Source organism: Leptidea sinapis, chromosome 9 (assembly GCF_905404315.1).
Source record: "Leptidea sinapis chromosome 9, ilLepSina1.1, whole genome shotgun sequence".
Lineage (NCBI taxonomy): Eukaryota > Metazoa > Arthropoda > Insecta > Lepidoptera > Pieridae > Leptidea > Leptidea sinapis.
In genome coordinates this window covers 9,003,328-9,024,296 of record NC_066273.1, presented here as the reverse complement: position 1 = coordinate 9,024,296, position 20,969 = coordinate 9,003,328, and the positions used below count along the sequence as shown (strand labels likewise).

The following is a 20,969-nucleotide window of genomic DNA, read 5'->3' as shown; positions in this document are numbered from 1 at the left end:
CATATGAATTCGAAAACCGAAAACGCATTGGTACATGGCGGGCGAAGATCCGGGGGCTCCGTGGTAAAGTCAGCAGTTGAACCTAATGCGCCATCGACGCTTTATTTAGGAACTTATACCTACATTGTGAATAAATTTCCCAACTCGAGAGGGATTAATCAATAAATACGAAAATCGAAATGCATATTATTGTTAGAATATAAATTTTAATAAAGAAGTAAAGGCAGCGCATTGGGAATCTGTCTTGTAAAGAATATAGTATTACATTTAAAATTGTCATACTTATGTATTCAAAGGGCAAATAATATGCTGATATATGATGTATGACTATGTATATGATGCTTTATGTTAGTCCCAATCCATTAAACTTAAGATATCTCAGCCACCCTGCTTGAGCCAGATAAAAGCACTTAATGGTGCTAGTTTTCCGTATTATACAAATCTTTTATTGTTGCAATGGCAATTGGTCATTAATTGATCCGCACATGTCACAGCCTCCGGTTTTAATTTGTGTGGTTGTTGGTCTAATCAATCTTTCCTTTCTTTGGTTGAAGTATGAGGTTCAATCCAACCTCCAAAGCCTTTTTCTAGTTCTTCAGCAAACGCCAAACACAGCCTGTCATTGTTGTGGTTAGCGATGACTTGAATGCCAATGGGAAGACCATCACAGCTCAGTCCTAGCGGCACCGTTGTTGCCGGGAAACCGAGGCAGTTTATGATGGCGGTGTAGGCGAAGTTCATCGATCTCAAGACCGGTTCGTTGTGATACAGCGCCGGAGTGGGGTGCGTGGGGTATAGGAACACCCCGTCGTCGCCGAGCATCTTCGTGAAAGTATTTTCCAATTCGTCTCGCAATTTCTGATAATGCTTGTATCTGTCACTTTCGTATTGTACACCGCCGAAATCAAAGAGCGCTGTGAAAAGTGCAATCAATGTGTTTCCGGAACAACCGAATATATTCTTGACGATTTCCTTTAACGTTCCAAAAACTGTGTTATCTTTCATTATCAACGAACCGAAAGTTTCGTTTGATTTCATGTTCGCGAACCAGATTGCCAGTGACTTTCTCAACAGCGGAATTTCCTTTTCTTCTGATCGAATACTGTGTTTCTCTTGCAAATATTCGAGTACTTTATGCATCGCTTTAACTATGTCCTTGTCCACGGGATCAGTGAGTGGCGCCTTGCTGTTGATTTGATAAAACACTTTGCACTTTGCGACGTCAACTGGCTGATTTAAATTCAACTTGTGGCTGTTTTCTCCTGAAATAATTTCCAAGATTGGCTTCAAGTCTACTGCATGCCGCACCATGGGACCGACTCCTGTAATCAAAATATTAATAATATAAACTAATCAAATATGACAATTCGGAGTACATTGGATTGTATATATTGTAAACTATTAAAGTGGGAGGCTCCTTTGCACAGAAAGGCGTCTGGATTATGGGTAACACAGCGGCGGCTATTTCTGCCGTGAAGCAGTAATGTGTAAGCCTTATTGTGTTTCGGTGGGAAGGGCGACGGAGCTAGTGAAATTACTGGGCACAGGAGACATCTTGGCTCAAGATTTTAGTAGATCTCTGAATATTTGGGTTTTTCTAGAATTCTGAGCGGCACTGCATTGTAATAGGCAGGGCGTATCTACCACCATCAGCTGAACGTCCTGCTCGTCTCGTCCCTTAATGTCATAAAAAAATCAAAGCTTTAAATATTTGATGAGAGTGGAAATGAGTTCCTGTTTCTCTGTATGTTTGCTCTCATTTAAGTTCAACTTTTCCAACGTGGTGTTAAATGGTTAAAATATGTATTACACATCATTTTGACAATCACTTAAGTGTCGATATTTGATTTTCATCATTTACAGCAGTTTTCAATAACATATCTCTAGTTACGGATATAATGCTACCACCGTTTAACTATCCATAGTTATGTCAAATATAGTTATATTATTAGTTATAGTCCAATGCTTTATGTCGATAGGTTATTGAAATGTAAGTAAGCGTAAAAGGGTAGATTTGTCTACCTCTAGTAAGTTACACTAAGGATAGGTTATAGAAAACGGCCGTTACAAGTTTAGATAGGTATCTACTTATATATACCTAATCATTTTGTATTTTTTATTGTGTCGAACTTTCTTTCGTTGTAGTATGAGCGTTATTTGGATCAGATGTTTGATAGACATACCTACGTAATGTGCTGACCTGCTGGAACCAGTAATGTGATTATGATGACCCACCAATATTAAACGAGCATAAATACACAGGGGTACATGATTGTACGCGATCACCGCACCCAATTCTCTTTTGTAACACCAGAGGAAACGTTGCTAACCTTATAGAGGGTACAATAATCGTACTTACATATAAATTAGAAAACCGAAAACATATGGCGCACGTGAATCGAATGGGGTGTAGGGGGGACACCCCGGCAGGAGTGAACTGCTGTAGCCGTGGCGCTGCCGACCACCTGGATGTGATACTTGTTTATTACGGCAAGAGTAATGCTGGAGCCAGCCGCGACTATATCATAGACGCCATCCAAAAATATATTGAAACCCTGACTCCTATAAGGGATTCATGAAGCCGCATAACCTCGCTGACCACCTGATCGCCCCGTGTATCCTTCCTACGGGGTTTGATCGCTAGACGAGCGAGGGCTCCACAAGAAGCTAAAAAAGAACCCCGAAGACCTGGAGATATTAATGACCAGCGTTTGAAACTTGATGCAGGAGGCCCTGCGGGCGCGCGTGAGACGACATCACACGACGGAACCAGCTGGAGACAGCCCAGTGCAATCTTACTATAAGTAATCGTTTATTTATGATAGCCATTTGTATGATCCGCCTCGCAACATTTTACTAAGTTAACTGTAATATTTTTACTATTATTATATTGTTTGGTGGAAAAAGTGGACTCTGTTATTTGACTTACCTAAGAATGAATTAATATATTCTGTTTTCGGGATCGGATGTTGTCCGCTATTAGATACAATGTTACGTGATGGTTTGTGTCCAAATATTCCGTTGAAATATGCCGGCATGCGGATTGACCCTCCGATGTCGGAACCTGAAATAATTTTAATTGGCTGTCATAAAAGGCTTTTTTTTTCTCAAAATTTATTCGTTTACAATTCTTATTGATATGTCATTTCTAATACTACTATCGCTTCGGAAACAAGTGTTGCTCTGAGAAAGAAGAAGCGGCGCAAGAAACTCTCCCAGCATTCTTTTTTTTACGCTCTTTTTTATGAAATATACAATATTGTACTGTCATTGCTATTACTATAAAATAATCATAATCTAGTCGCAGACTGTCCGATCACTTAGATATTCAGCTGTGGAGTAGTAGGATTTACGACGGAGCCATTCTTTAAAAAAAAAACATTTAAATTTATTTATAGATAATAACGCTTGAACAGTGGCTGGGACTTTATTATAAGAGTGTACACATTTCCCTTAAAGTTATTATGTATCTTATGAGGCCAACTAGTATTGGTTACAAGCAATCCCTTATTTCTAGTGTTATAATAATGAAAATTACTATTAAGAGGAAAAGAGGTGACGATTTTTGTGAACGTATATTAAATTTTCATAAATGTACTGACAATGATCAGTCAAATTTTTCTTTGAGTGACTGTCTATAACCAAGCTGAAATATAACACGAACACCTCTCTTTTGTAGAGCAAACACTATATCAATGTCAGCAGCATGATCCCACAGCAAAATACCGTACGTCATGATGCTGTGAAAATAACTAAAGTACACTAATCTAGCCGTCGCAACATTCGTGTACTCTCTAATCTTTCTAACGGCGTATGCCGCAGAGCTGAGTCTTATCTGCTAGTTAAAATGTAGGTAGTATATTTGTCTCTATTGTAACATAATAATTTATATTAGTAAGCTTATTGGACATACACCGCCATTATAATCAGCATGCCGAGAACTCCCCCCATCAATTCTAAATACTTATAAATAAACTAATTTGCAGAAAAGAATTAAAATACCAAAAAGGTTTTAATCATTTGAGAATATTACTGCCACATTTTATGAAATGCTGTGGTGCATAAAAAAATTGTATGCACGCAAGAAGTTCTTTGGCCTAACGAAGCAAAATCTTTAAAAAAAAATATATTTTAAAATTTTTTTATATGTTATCGTTGTGCTATTTTATGATTTTAGAAACAACAATTTTGTAGAAATATTGCAAGGGTGGCTTTGACAATTAATTATTATATAATGAATACGGCTGTATGGGCTTGCACCCTTTGCCTGTCCTAATAATGGACGAAGAAACGTCAGAAAATTTTAGGAACCAACTTGTTACTTTTCTGTTACAGTGATGCGCGCGCATCTTAAAATTTCACTCTCATGATTTTTTCATAACACGCCTAAAGAAGTATAACTTCAAAAAAGTTTATTCCAAATTTAAATTTTGCCCTGTGCTTCCCTGGGCGTAAAAAGATGTTATTGATATATAACTTGTCAGTCGTTGAGCTGTCAAAAAGCAATTAATAAAATGGACAAGGTTGTAAGTGAATATACAAATAATACACGAACAAAGAGTGCAAAAGAACATCTCTAACGGAGATACAGCACTATAGAAAAGGACAGCGAATCTATTGTTACTGTAAACGAATATGTTGATTGACAAGTTATTAACAGTCAGCCACGCTTGGTATTAGCTCCTTAGTATTTTAAATATGAAACCACTAACTACCGCACACATTGACAACAAAACTGGTCACGCACCTATCGGGCGGTCAAGTCACCTATATGTCTCAGCTAAGAATAATCTGGAGATATCGCAACATTTCCGTAAAAACTAAAACCAATCTGGTACGGACCCTAGTCTTCTCGATTTTTCGTATGGAGCTGAGACTTGGACACTGAAAGCTGCAGACCGCAAACCCATTGACGCCTTTGAGATGCGGTGCTGGAGAAAGATGCTCCATATCCTCTCCATACTGCGTGAACTCAGGATCTCCTCGCGATTGTCTTCCGAATGTCTGCGCAGAGTTTTAGAATACTTCGGTCGCAAGGATGGACGATGGAATACTTGAGAGGCTCATTGTGGTCGGCAAAATAGATGGGAAGAGGCCTAGTGGACGCAGTCCAACACGATGGTTCGACCAGATCCGCTCCGCTCTCGACTCCACGGTTCACAATGCCCTTCACACCGCCAGAGACAGGACTAGATAGAGAATGATCATACGAGAGAAAGTGATACAGAAGGGTGGTCACGACCCTCAGTACTGAGGATTACGACGCAGGAAGGAGGACTAGACACGTAACAAAATTAAAACAAAAAATAACTTATAAACTATATAAAATTGAAAAACTTAGAAAACATATGAAATTGTGATAAAGGCCTTAAACATAATTAAAAACATTATTTTGTAATAATTATTAAAATCTCCGCGGCCTTGATGTGTTAATATACTATGACGTACCGTTATCAGATTAAAGAGAGATACCTAACTAATCAATTTGTACGAATATATTGCCAAGATATGATATACAGTCAAACAAAAACTCAGCTTAAAATTGTTTTTAAACTTTAGCATCCTATTGATTTGTCCAATAGTTCTAATATTCTTTAACGTTATTTTGGATATTAGCACCCTGGCCTCATTTCGAGTACTTCATTTTTTTTAAATTACCCGTAAAAAACCTTTGACTAAGATGATCCAAAACGATGCTTTACCCGATTAAGAACTTGAACCTAACCTAACAACGACTCCGACATATACGTATAACTGACTGTTCCAAATATTGTAGAAACAGAAAACCCGTTATCTGTATACAAATATCTGGGCGATAGTTGTCGGTATCAGTCGTTTCATCCGTTAGTGAGAGCCTGTAAAATACCATAATTGCCGAGCGGAGCGACAACGTTCCTCACTAAGAGTCCGCTATCCCTCCGTCCGTCATCTCACACACCGTGATAGCTGGCGAGCTGAACATTTCACGCAGTATCACAACTCCAGCGGAGCAGCCACCGTCCGTATCGCGCGTGACCGTTAGTTGTTCTTGGAACTGGTTTTACTGCTTCACAGCTCTCTCTCGGCCGGCCATGTGAAGCCTAGTCTGATCCCACCATATTCAGATGACCCGACTTCACACAGACAGACATCAGCCTGGTGTATATACTCTATACGGTTAAATGATCGAGCACAGCCGATCGTTTACAGTAGAAAAGGAGAAAACACGATAGAAAAGGAGAGCGAATCAATAGATTCGATTGTTGGATCTCCATTACAGATGTTCTCTTTTGCACGCTTGTCTGTGTATAGGTACGCTATAAGGTTGTACATTTTATTAACATTTTTTTGACAGCTCGACGACTGACAAGTTATAGTGATGTCCTAAAGGACATAATAATCGATATCGCTTATTTCTTTTTAAATAATATAAATTAATATATATTTTCATATTTATTAATATATAACTGTAGTGTGTGTGTGTGAGAGAGAGATAGAACTTACCAATGCCAAACACGCTGCCCGCCGCTCCCTGCAGCGCTCCTTCTCCGCCGGAGGAACCGCCAACCATCCGCCTGGTGTCGTACGGGTTGTTTGTTCTGCCATAGATGTGGTTGTGAGTCTCCCACCTGTAATATTGTATACTGACATTCGTATGGACGACGCAAAAAACTTTTAGAATAAGATTTCTTTCGATATAAGGTTCCTTGTCTTATGTATCCTCGTAAGATCTAATTCGAGATCGGGTTGTAATAATGACCCACGTTACTCTGTAAAGGTCCTTACAGGCATAAAGGCCGAGCTCTTCATCTAAAAATTTTAAGTGTGACAGATAGCAGATTGACTAGAAATTAAGTGAAAGCATTGTTTAAGACGTTTTGAAGAGATTTTCTAAAAAAAGGTTTATTTTAAAGTAAGTAGGTACTTCCGGTTTTTACCTACTTTAAGCAAAAAATTAAAAATGATACTATTTGAAACTCTTGCAGAATTTTAACTTCAAATTCATATGCACTTGTGCATTATGAATGTGGTTATTTTAATGCATTTCAAAAAACGAGGTAAAATAATTGAATCAATATGTATGGTAACATGCATAATTAGTACTTTTGGAAGTACTGTAGGTTTTAATGGATATCAAAATGATTTAGTTAGCGCTTGTTTTTGTATGTAAATATTTGGAATTTTATAGAAATCAAGAAGAAGAGAATCTCAAGAGATTCTCTAAGAGATCTCTCTCTCTCTTCCGTTAAAACTAAAAAGGGAAAAAGCCTAGTTACTACAATGTTCTTCTTAGTTACTAAAGCCGATATTCTTTTGCATTTCTTTTTTCAAATTTAAATAAAATAAACTACTAGGATATTTTTAATAACAATATTAGATATACATTTAGAACAAAAAATACGGCAGAAGTGAAAACTTAAATTATAAATAAATAATCGCATACACGAAAGGGAAAATATTATATATTATTATAATATCAAATACATATTGTAGTATATCTTGCTTATTCTCAATACCAACCTGATTTATGTCGCTCTGTCACATAATTATTGTTATTTTAGTGATGCATCTAGTGTTCATCTTCTATCTACGTATTACCGCTACCATGTTTATGTTCTCCTGGTGTCTGGTCACATGTCCTGACGCGAGTTTAACATTATTTTATATGCATTCACTGTTTTATACCCATCCTAAGAAAAGTGCTCAACGCCGTTAAAGAAGTTTTCACTTCAAAAGACATTACCATCACCGCTACCATATTTATGTTCTCCTGGTATGTACGTCGTGCGAATGACGTCAGAATATATTAATACTCGCGCCATACATAAGACAATCTCTTCTTCGAACATGATTGCCTGGTACAAAAACACTGTATAGAATTTTCTTACGAATTATCGATGAGGACACGTGTAATGCGCGAGCTTAATATTTTTTAACCATCCCAAGAAAAGAGCTCAACGCCGCCAAAGAAGTTTGCAAGCCAAAAACCCTGAATAAAAATTTTAAAATAATTCTAAATAAAACCATGCCACCGAAGGTCCTTTGCTAGGGATTATAAATGTTTGATTTAGACTCCTGATTTAAATTCACACAGAATCGAGTAAATAATTGTGTAGGATTGTTGATTGAGAAGAATTTTACATTAATTACCATTACATAATTGGAGTTATTATTGGTATTTAAGATATTTTTTCCTCAACATCATGTGCGCACCGACTTGGATGACGACGTGACAAACATTGACAGGTGACACTTTATTCATTTACATCAAGCCCTCTAATTTACGAACTTCAATCACTAAAGTCATCGATGAAATACATACTTTTGGCGCCAGTATTTTAATTTGATTGAACGCCAAAATTTTGGTCCCTTTAAAAGTATCCATCTTTCTTGACTAACCTTAATAAAAAACAACTGAAAGTCGTACATAGTCTGTGAGATGAAATGTGAAATAGTTTCACTCAAATGTCTCAAATCATGAAGGTTGTATGTTAATTCGAATTACCTATTACAAAAAAAAGGGCAATTTCATACTTGAATCCCTATTATTATGCAATGATGGAACGCCAGATATCACGTCTCTGTTTATTCTTAAAGAAACTAGATGGCGCTACTGGTATCATTTAGATAATTAACATTTTAATATTTGCAACATTTTATTACAACAAATGTATTAACTTTTTTTGTTGTACACATAGACAAACGTCTATAAAAACTTATATAAAACTCTTTTTAACACCAAGTATTTAGGTTTTTAGCGGTTTTTACATTGTTTTCCGTAAATGTTGCCATTAAGAAGAGAGAGAAGATGAGAGCTTCTCAGGTGATAAAGTTCTCAATATGCCTGAGTGATGTTCGAGTATTCCGTTTGAAAATAAGAGGGCCCTTAAAAAGTTAAGAGGCCGTCAACTGATTGACAACATTTCCGATGGGCTTAGAGTACATTATTCTCGAATACTTGGACGCCTTTTCTACTGACTGAACAGCGTCTACGTCTAACAGCGTAACCAAAATACTCCGAAACGGCTGAACCGATTTGTATAAAATTTTGTGTGCTAAATGTATTTTTCATACCCCTATATGATAAGGGTGACCCATCCCTAAATGCATTTTTTTTTATTATGATTATTCAGCATTGTAAAATACATAGGTACAACTTCAAATTTTCGCCCTTCAACAATTATTTTTATATAAGTATCGATTTTTATATTATTCTGTTCCATCCTCAAATTCACTATAGGGTTGTAATGGCAATCGAATACAATAATTGTAATACGATATATTTGGTAGATCTGAGAATCGGTTGCATCTATTTTTTATACTTTCCCCAAAAAATTATTTTTAATTACTTTATATGGCAATACAACGTTTGCTGGGTCAGCTAGTAATATTATATATAACACTAACATGGACATAAACAAATATTTTGCAATATTTTGAAGGTAGTGCAAAGTTTAACGTAAAAATAAAATATAGTATCGTTTACTACCTACTACACCGCTTGCGCACGGACTAGTAAAAAAAGAAGGACTCCGCGCCGTGATATTAGCAAGTGTGTGCGGCTACCGCAACTGCAACCTTTATGCTTGTGTGTGTGCGGTTACGGGGTATACCAGTTACACAATTTTTTACACAATATTATTGTTTTTACACTTTTTCACAACGCACGACGGCATTTTTAAAATATTTTATTGCGACGCAAACTGATCTGTCACAGACGATGGCAAATCTCATAATGGCGGCCGATCGGCTTGTATTAATGTAGTGTATGCGTGGGGCTATGTATTTACACGTTAACCGGCTTGTTTTGGTGCCTCACTGTTATGTAAGGTGACACGGAGTCCTTATTTTTTTACTCGTTCGTGCGCTTGCCTTACATTTTCCATTTCTTTTTGATAGACTTTTTTTATGACAATAAGGGACAAGACTAGCAGGACCTTCCTTAAAGGCCGGCAACGCTCTTGTGATTCCTCTGGTGTTGCAAGAGAGTGTGGGCGGCGGTGATCACTTAACACCAGGTGACCCGTACGCTCATTTGTCCTCCTATTCCATAAAAAAAAAACCTTCAGCCGATGATAATACGCCCTGCCCATTATAATGCGGGCTGCTCGGGATTCTTGAAAAACTCAATAATTCTGAGCAGCACTACAACTCGTCACCTTGAGACATAAGATGTTAAGTCTCATTTGCCCAGTAATTTCACTAACTACGGCACTTTCAGACCGAAACACAATACACTCACGGCAGAAATAGGCGCCGTTGTGGTACCCATATTCTAGCCGGCATCCTGTGGAAAGATTTATAATTAGACTTTTTAATATAATATTTTGCAAGGATCATGCATTTGCAGGAGTTTTATAAAGTTTATAGTTATGTTAATACGTATTCTCACCACATGCAAGCCTCGGGCACGTTAGTAGTTCCTATAATGACGGCTCCTTTTGCGCGTAATAACTTAATGGCGTCAGCATCTTCCTCGCAAATGTAATCTCTTCTGAGAACCACGCCGGCTGTCTGATGTAATCCTACAACACCAATCATTATAAGTTATACACCGTGTTAAACTTTCACGTCTAAGCTATGAACCCAATATATCGACACCGTAGCAGTTTATTTATTTATTTACTTTATTGGAGACAAAAACAGAAACAAAAGATTAAATGGACGTAGTTCCTGGAAAACGTTCCAAGCTACAAACATCACATTTTAAGAGAATACGTGTTTAAAGTTTAATAAATATTAGTTTAATCCATACATGTCGGTTGGGCTATTAAGTCATGGTGTCGTTTAAAGAGTAGGGCAAGTACAGTAGCGCTGCCATTTTTAGTCAGTCCGTTAATATGAATAACGCGAGCAGTTTTGTGTTATTAACTCAATTTTGACATAATTGTGGTTTGGAACGTTTTTCTGGAATTACGTCCAAATACACATTCAAATTGTAACTAACTTAAATAATTACAATTGTTTCCTTGGAACGTCTCACTGAGAACATAGATGTCTATCTATATATGTATATATAATGAAAATGGTCATTGTTTGAGGCTCTTTCACGCCTAAACCACTGATCGTATTGACATGAAACTACCACCACCATTCGATGCGAAATTTATCCTAGATGGTTTATGGCTACTTATTTTTCGAATTCCAACGTTCCTTCCTTTTAAAGTTCGCCCAACGAAGCGGGCGGGAATATAAAAGCGACATCTGCTTAGGTGCAAGCGTGCACGTACAATTTACAATACAAGTTAATCGTAGCAAAGGTAAGTAAAACTTGGTAAAAGTAAGCTATATCATTGTAAAACTAGAACATAGAAAACAAAAATAATAAGATTTAAGTTTGATTAGAACTGAATATTTTTTAAGATTAGTTTTATAGGTAAAGTTATGTTATGGTGTTTGTCGGTCGCAGCGCTTGCAACAGTGTGACCCCATTAGTTGTTAAAATAGGTAAATACAATAAAAGTGCCCTGAACAAGTATAGCGTTCTTATAACCGCACCCCGCACAGCTACCTGTGTAAGGTCGCCAAAAATTGTCTATTTTTTAAGATTATTTGAGAAATTTTATTCAGAAATCACTAGAAAAACTACACCTAGCGTGTCATACCCCGGGCAAAATTTTTACTTTTTTTTTATCAACTAGTGGTGCATAAAAGTGGGTAAAATAATATTATTATACATACCTATTAGTTTAGTATGTAGGGGCCACAGTATTAAAATCATAATTTTTTTTTAAACGTAATATTACTTATAATTAAGAAAAACTTCTTAGACGACGACCTTGAAGTACCTCCGGGAAAAAATAATCTTAAATTCAAAATAATTAATGAAACATTCAAGTTTTTAACTTTATTGGCCTTCATATTATGATTAATTGTATTTTTTGTTCTTGTGAAGTTATTTTTTACAATCTGCCTCTCCAAAAAATATTAAATATTGCAATAACTGTAATGTCAGCACGAGCAATGAATGTATAATAGTACAAGTACAGAAGTCTTACTCCGCAAAATCAATTAAAGAAATAGGGACTCTTGCAGGCAAACAATAAGGTGTCATTCAGATCGCACAGGGCTACTAACCTACATTTTTATTCACCTCGAAGTTGCCTCTATTTCTATCGCGTAACTCTTACCTCTTCTAACGACATTAGGGTTGTCTTCTTTACCTAAAACTGTACCTACCTAGTATAAGGTCAACTAATAAAAATAGGTCAGTATTTTCTATAATATAAATAGGTATGTAATCGTAATTTTAAATAAATATTCTTTCGCTTTCAAACCTTCATTAGTTGCAGATAGTAATGTATGCGTTGGAAGACCACGAGTTACCTTTGACACCTATACTGTCCTTCGTCGTAAAGGGAACCCCCAAGAAAGGTTTCTCGAGCTCCAGTTGCTCCGCGGAGTGCGTCCCGGCGCGGATCAGGGCGTCGGCCGCCCGGGCTTCTTTGTGGGCTTCCTCGAAGCGGCTTTCAACGAAGCAGTTCAGAGCAGAATTAATATCGTTGATCCGCCGTATACAGGCCTCAAGGACTTCAACGCTCGTAATCTGAAACGGACGAACGTATTTGAATAATTCAAATAAGACAGCACTGTTGATTTTAATTATTAACGCCCTAATCTCGTCAAAATGCGAGATGTCACGCGCAGCTCGTAGATGTCTGGAGACCCACACCCAGACCGCACCACCACACAATACTGAGAATACCCCTGCCACTTCTGAGCTGGTGTTGAGAATGTCCAGGGCCGGTTGCTTTTTATTTTCCAACTGTAACTGGGCAAAATGTAACTTTTTCGCTAAATCTAATGTAAAAACAGTTACAATTACTCACACGTGTTTTAATCCTTTTAAAAGTGTTTATTATGTGTAAAAAACATGGAATACGGTACTTTTAACGGCAAAGGATTGATACTAAAAAAACACGAAAAGCATTAATTTTGATTATTAGTTAAGATAATTTTTATTATATTTTTAACTATTAAAAATCACATAAACAATGCGAACAAAGCTGACAATAAAATATCGATATAGTTATATATAGAGAAATGTAGAGAATTGTTACAACACTGAATTTAGCTATTATTTAAACGAGCAATTCTTGTATATATATGTATGGGATGCCATATAAGTATATAATCAATCAAGAGCCATAATACCATCCTACAAAAAGGCAACATTAAAAGCCAAATCTGTTTAAAACTAAATAAATATTGCAACACCAGAGGAATTACAAGAGCGTTGCCGACCTTTTGAAAGATAGAAAGATATATGCGCTTTTGAAGAAGGTTTCCACGTCATATCGCCCTGGAAGGAACACAGCATAAGAAGGCTCATTCCACAGCTTGGTAGTGCCTGGAAGAAAGTTCCTTGAAAACCTCACTGTGGAGGACACACACCCAGATGGTGGGAATGATATTGTAATTTGGAATTTGAAATCGCGTTAAAATGTTATCGTAATTGCAATAATAATAATCATAATAATTGTCGTCAAAACAAATTATTCTAAGGGGATCAGTAAGAGAAAATCAACGAGTTGAGTAAAATTTTCACTCATTAAATAAAATAATTGTGATTAAGAAATTGAAGGTTTGATTATTAGCAATGCCAATTTAATATTGTTATTGAATATTAACGACTATGGCTGTATGGGCTTGAACCCTCTGCCTGTCCTAATAATGGAAGAAGTAACTAAAAAAATTAACGAATGTCATAAACGTCAGAAAATTTCTGAAAAGTTTTATTTATTATTATTCACAAAAGTAGTAATAAATAAACAAAATATACACTTGGAGATTTTCAAAAAATATAACTGAGCATTTGAAAACGAACATTTTATAACTATTCATTTTTAAAGGTTAAAAATCGTATCACTGACTTTTTTCTGTCGTAAGCCCTCACAGTTACTTCCGTCAGAAAAAAATTCTGACTTCTGAGCTCCCCAAGAAACCTAAAGAAGTTTTACTTCAGCAATGGAATGAAGCGCACCAAGAGGCTAAATTGCCTAAAAGACTACCAGTCAAACAGACAACTCAATCAGCAATACTACATATAATGTCCCGCCCTGAGTAAAAATTGAAATTTAGTTTAGTATGATAGATAAAATAGTAATTACAATTGGGCGACGAAGTAAAACACGGCTAAGTTTGAAAGCGAACAGTTGTTTAAAACGTAGTGAATTTCGGCTATCTCCGTTTTTTGAAAGATTATAGCCGTCATCTGTCAATCTCTTTATATATCTATGCCGTATTCCTGAAACAGTATGTCTGCAAACATTTGCTGGATTTAGCTAAGGTTAGGTTAGGCTAAGGTACATAGAGCACCCTTATAAAAGCCAGGAGTATAGAAGAGAACGAGAGGCCAGCAAAATCCAAAAAAAGCTTTGTTGACTCAGTTATTTCGTTTTTTCCGTCTAAATCTTAGGTTAATGTTTTTGATTTTTTTTTCCAGTGAATGATCAGTGATTCGTTTTATCACCTACCTTAGTCATTATGTCTTGCAGTAATTGAGAATGAAGTATTAAGGATTAATTAACTACTTTATCATATTTTATTTTAATTGATAAAGCAATAAACAAGTCACTTATGTTTGGGGTAGGTAAGCAATATTATATATCGGGGATAAAAGAAAATTTACGATCGACTTTGTGTTTTTGCCTCAGCAAATATTACTAAAATGAAAGTCATAAAATGAAATATTGCCACATGACACATATTGACAAATACATACACACACACACGCACATTATCGTTTTTTTTATTTCATTTATTTATTATTTACTACTTACTATACTTATTTACTATAATTTTTCTACTATCTCTACACTAGCGTGTTCCACGTGTCAAATAGAAATAACTTTTTTATACTAGCTGTGTTTCCCGGCTTCCGTGTCACAAGCACCTTGCTTAGTGCAGAGCCCCCGCTCAGTATACAAATAGACTATAATGTACTCATATATTCACAATTAAGATTAAGTGTGTGTTAATTTAAATTACTTAGTATGTATTTTAATTTTAGTAAAAAAATATTTATTACGAGTTACCTAGCTACTCATGTGATAGTGGCACATGAGTTACAACCTAGTTACTCATGTAATATTGGTAACATCTATTTAGCGATTCCTTAATTCATGAAACACAATTTGGTGAGCATTCATCCGTTTTGGCAGGTAATACGAATTTATTGGAAGTAATGTAAGAGCATTTATGCACAAGCATAGCCATATAAACACAAGTCATTAATTAATTGGTCCACAAATGATATAATCTATATATATAAAAATGAATTGCTGTTCGTTAGTCTCGCTAAAACTCGAGAACGGCTGGACCGATTTGGCAAATTACCTAAATTTATTATTTCTTGAATTATTTGTGGAAGTCCAGAGAAGGTTTAAAAAGAGAATAAATAGGAAAATGCTGCTAAATTAAATAAAAACAACAAATTTGTTTTTCCTTTGATGTGTCCATACATAATTTCTATGAGAGAATTTATTGTCGCACGGTTTGACAGTTCTGCTGTGAAACAATTTCTTTACGACAGCAGGGTGCATATTTTACGAAGTAATTTTTGATGTTATGATATATTATTGACAAATTCATATAAAACATTATTTTATTTATTATATACAGAACAACGTCAGTCGGGTCAGCTAGTATATATATAAAATTGAATTGCTGTTCGTTAATCTCGCTATAATTCGAGAACGGCTGGACCGATTTGCCTCATTCTGGTCTTGAATTATTTGTAGAAGTCCAGAGAAGGTTTGAAAGGTGAATAAATATGAAAATTCTTGGAATTAAATAAAAACAACACATGTGTCCCCCGTCGTTCAGAAATCAAATTAAAAGAATAGTTTAAAATGAATAACTAATTAGAATCTTTACATCATTCTAACTTTCTCAGGACATAAAAACAAACCCAATTTTAGCTCCCTATAGTAGTAGGTAAACTACAGTTGTTAACTATCTATAAGATTATTTTTATGAAGAATCGAATATAATAATTATTGTAGTACGATACATTTTATGTACGATTTAATATTTTAAAGGGCTGAGAATCGGTCGTCATCTATTTATTATACCACAAAAATTTTAACTATTATTTTTTTTTAATTACTTTATATGGCAATACAACGTTTGCTGGGTCAGCTAGTATATTATAAAGGCGTTAGCGACTGTCTGTTACAATATATACAACATCTATACTTAGAAGTTGTTTCAAGGACTGATGTATCATGGAGATAAAGACATCGTGTTGCGTGTAGTAACATAATTGTTACATCACTACATAATATAAAACAAAGTCCTCTGCCACGTCTGTCTGTCTGTTTGAAATAAACTCAAAAACTACTGCACTGATTTTCCTGCTGTTTTCACCAATGGATAACGCGGCTCTCGAGGAATGTTTTAGTTTTAATTTGTTAAATTTTTGTATACATTAACGATATTTATTGGAGGTGTCGGACAAAAGTAAGCCGTCTGGGAGCTTCAAATAAAAACGCTGTCCAAACCCTTTGAGATATAACAAAATAATGTATGGTGGAATTGTGTATCTTATATAGTACTATAGAAAAGTCGGCGATGGCGTAAGTCTATCTCTTAAGGATAACATACTATATATATTTTAATACTTTAAAATATTGGAAATGTATAAAGCGGTTATGTAAAAGCTGTTGACACAAATACGATATTATTACTTATCATTTTAAACAAGTTAGATATTTTACTCTTTAACACCATATAATTGTTTGAAGCTATACGACCCTCCTCCGCATTTTCTTGCCTACTACAAACATGGAACGGTGTGGGTGAAGGGCATGATCATTCAGAAATACGTTTTTGGTTTTTTTTTTAACTAATTATATAAGATTACACTTACATTATAATAACATTTCGTACAATTAATTAAATAGCCTCACAGACGGATCTGTTTTGTGGCACTCAGGGTGAATTCACGAGAGTAGCGTTATTTATTTATAAGCTACCACAGCATCCATAATATTTCCTACGTTTATACGACAGTAATTTTAACAATTTAAAAACTAAAATCTATAAATATTGTAATATATAATAGAAAAATAAAAATGAAATATGAAAACAAGGTTTCTAAGCCACGTGTGTAAATTAATTATTTTCTTTTTATATTGAGGAAGCGGCATGAATTTATAATTTATACTAGCTGCCCCGACAGACGTTGTTCTGTAGATAGTAAAAAAACAACTATTTTATATTTCAAAACATCAAAAATTATTTCGTAAATATGCTCCCTGTTGTTAGAATGAAATTGTTTCACAGCGGAACTGTCAAACCGTGCGTCACTAAATTCTCTCATAGAAAATATATCCATACAAAACAAATATTGAAAATAAAAATATTTATGGGTCCCAAATCGAAATAAAAACTACCCTATCTCTCAAGTTGGACCCAACTGCACTCCATGAAGTAATCACCATTAAAATCCGTTCATTAGTTTAGGAGTCCATTGAGGACAAACATTGTGACACGAGATTTATATATATTAAGATGTTATAAAATTTAAGAATGTAAAAATGAAAAATGTAATATTGTATGTACCTCTATCGCATTGGACTATTCTAATGTAATGACATTGTGTATTTTGATAAAATAAATAAAAAAACCTATTGACAGAACAGCGACTGTCGGGTCATGTCGCTAGTCATGTTAATAAACAACTACCAAGCAAGTCCATAATTAGAATATTGTTTTATGAATATGAACAGCGATAATGTTACATCCGCGGTACAAAAATATCTAATAGGAAAACAAGTTTTAACAAAACTTGTACTAACGAAATAACGTGCAAATAATCGAGGAAACATTTTACATATTAACTTACAAACGGGAAGTTTGCGCCGTATTTTTAGGGTTCCGTAGACAAATGGCAAAAAACGAAACCCTTATAGATTCGTCATGCCTGTCCGTGTCTGTCACAGCCATTATTTTTCAAAACTATAAGAACTATTCTGTTGAAACTTGGTAAATAGAAGTATTCTGTGAACCGCATAAACGTTTGCACACAAAAATACAATAAATTTTGGGCGTTCCCCATACTTTGATTTCATTAAACTCATACGTGTCTATGGATAAGTCTTCAAAAATAATATTGAGGATTCTGGTATATTTTTTTTCGAAACTGAAGTTTGCGCGAGACACACTTCCAAAGTGGTAAAATGTGTCCCCCCTCCCTCCCTGTTACTTCTAAAATAAGACTAAAAACATTATATTATGATGTACCATGCAATCTAGTAAGTTGCTTTTTTTAATACGATTTTGAGCCTTTTCCATTTAAATAATTTAATATCATTCTCCTTTCTATGCAACCCTTCATGGCGAGTCCGACTCGCGCTTGGCCACTTTTTGTTTGCTGCTGTTACCTACGAATAACCATAGTTTTGACCCGATCTCGATTATTGTTAAACGACGAAACTTATAACGAATATTATTACGTTCGTTAACTCTAACGCCTCCTGTGTTTTAAACGTTTTATTTCTTAAATTATAAAATTTAACATTAACATTAATTAATTTATACGTCTAGATAGTCTCTTTCAATAATAAATAAATAAATTTCGTTTATTTCAAAGATTTTTTAGTGGTTGAGACTTCCCAGTAAGTTGTCTTAGGACACTTGTATTGGGAATATCTCGCAACTTCCTTAGCAGATACATTTTATTTAGTAAACAATATAGAAATACACAGAAATGATTAAAAACCAAATTTTACAATTTACAATTAATTGTGTGTGTGTGAGAGTGAGTGAGTGTGTGCATGTGGGTTTGAATTGGACCTTTAATTGGGTCCATCTATACAATGCGTGTGTTTGTCATGTCAGTCTGATCAGAAGATTTTCCACTTCATCATAAGCAAGACAAGTTGGTCAATTATTTCAAGCTTTTCTGCATAGATGTAATGTCATAGGATATATGCTGTTAGACAACCGATAAAAACAGGCCACGAATATTAGTTTAGTGTGTGTTACAACCTACGTCTTACATTTGCGATTTGTATGACACTCAAAATAGAGGTTTAATTCTAAACTCAATTTTTTTTTTATTTTTTCGCAGCTGTCATAGTCTATCTACACATATAAATGATCTAAGATATCATCATACAACATTAAACATTGTGAATGTATTGTTATGAACTGCACAGCGATAAAATTATGTTTTTAATTAACAATTAAAGTGATAAGCATTATCAGTTGAAACCGTATCGTGTCGGTAATAGGCATAAAAAAGCATTTATTTTTTCAAAATTGATTCCTTTACAATTCTTTTTGATGTCATTTCTAATATACTAGATACTACTACCGCTTGGGAAACAAATGGCGCTCTGAGAGAGAAGAAGCGGCGCAACAAAATCTCACATCATTCATTTTTTTACGCTCTTTTCAATAAAAATATACAATATTGTACAGTCATTTCTATCGCTATAAAATAATCATAATCTAGTCCCAGGCTGTCGGATCTCTTAGATATTCAGCTGTGGAGTAATGGGAGTTACGACAGAGCATTTTTTTTTATAAAACATTTAAATTTATTCATAGATAATGATTGAGCAGTGGCTGGAACTTTATTATAAAAGTGTATAGCTATAATGTATCTTATAAAGCCTACTAGAACTACTTGTTACAAGAAATCCCTTATTTATCTATACTAATATTATAAAGCTGCAGTGTTTGTTTGTTTGTTTGTTTGAACGCGCTAATTTCTGGTACTACTGGTCCGATTTGAATGATTCTTTCAGTGTTGGGTAGTCCATTTATCGAGGAAGGCTATAGGCTATGTTTTTTTTTCAAAATTAGGGATCCGTAATAAAATTGCTATTTTGTAACACAAGGTGTAAAATCGAAAACCAATTTTGGCGTGCGCTGCAAAAACTATTGACAATAGAACAAAATGATGTACAGGCTATAATATAGGCAATATTTACTACTTATAAAACTATCGTGTGAATTATACTTTATATGGCAAAACAACGTTTGCCGGGTCAGCTAGTAGTGTTATAATAATGAAAATCACCATTAAGAGGAAAAAGGTGACAAATTTGTGAACGTTACAATTTCATAAATGTACTGACAATGAACAGTCATAATATTTATTTCTTTAAATTTTTCTTTGAGAGACTGTCTATAACCAAGCTGATATATAGCACGAACAGCTCTCTTTTGCAGGGCAAACACTATATCAATGTCTGCAGCATGACCCCACAGTAAAATACCGTATGTCAGTGATGTGTGCGGTAAGTGTACGAACCTCTTTACGTCTGATTTTTCTGGCGACGGTGACAGCCGGCTCCCTGAGTATGTCACAATTTATCGGCGGTATTCTCTTAGGCTCGTTGGAGTTAAACAGAACGAAGAAAAACCGACCTATTTTCGCTATAAACAATCTCAGAAGATGAAGTACCCTCAACATGAGCGGCACGGGTCTGTCGAACTCCATGTTCGGTATTAGGTTGTTCAGACACCGGGACACCTTGCGCTTTTCGATTTCACTTTGTTTATCAACGAGCGACACAGCGAATAGCGACACCGCAAAAGACTGTGCGCATCACGAACACTGAACAACTAACAAGTGTTAACGCGGCGGCCTAGTGGTGGGCGATCATGAGAAATGCTAATGAAATCATTCGATTATAAAAATGTCTCGAGATATCTCGATTATAACAATTATTAGTTACTGATTTAGTTCGTGAGTCGACGCAGATCAAAGTGAGCAAACACGATTGCTGGTCGGATAAACTCGGGTTGTGTCGGTCGGTTGCGTACATAACGCGGGAAGAAAGGGGATAGCACTATGGGCCACGCTGATTGCGCTCGCACCAAATAATATAGTCACAGCAGTGTACCTACTTTATTAATATAATTATCTGACTTTTTTTAAATTACATTATATACATAAACTGCAACAAACTTGTCAGTATCTTATTATTATACTTTAAGAATATTGTTTTCATGTTGAGTGTTGGATCTAA

General features: G+C 35.3%; 1 protein-coding gene across 1 annotated transcript; it reads right to left on the bottom strand.

Annotated features, from left to right (window-relative positions):
- Positions 1–186: 186 nt before the first annotated feature.
- Positions 187–20,547, bottom strand: LOC126966233 (fatty-acid amide hydrolase 2-A-like). Its single transcript, XM_050810193.1, has 6 exons — positions 20,249–20,547; positions 12,307–12,526; positions 10,373–10,505; positions 6,484–6,608; positions 2,930–3,064; positions 187–1,322 (listed from the first exon to the last, which is right to left on the bottom strand). The coding sequence occupies exons 1-6, from the start codon at positions 20,435–20,437 to the stop codon at positions 529–531; spliced, it is 1,596 nt and encodes a 531-aa protein (XP_050666150.1). The 5' UTR covers positions 20,438–20,547; the 3' UTR covers positions 187–528.
- Between the last annotated feature and the right edge of the window lie 422 nt (positions 20,548–20,969).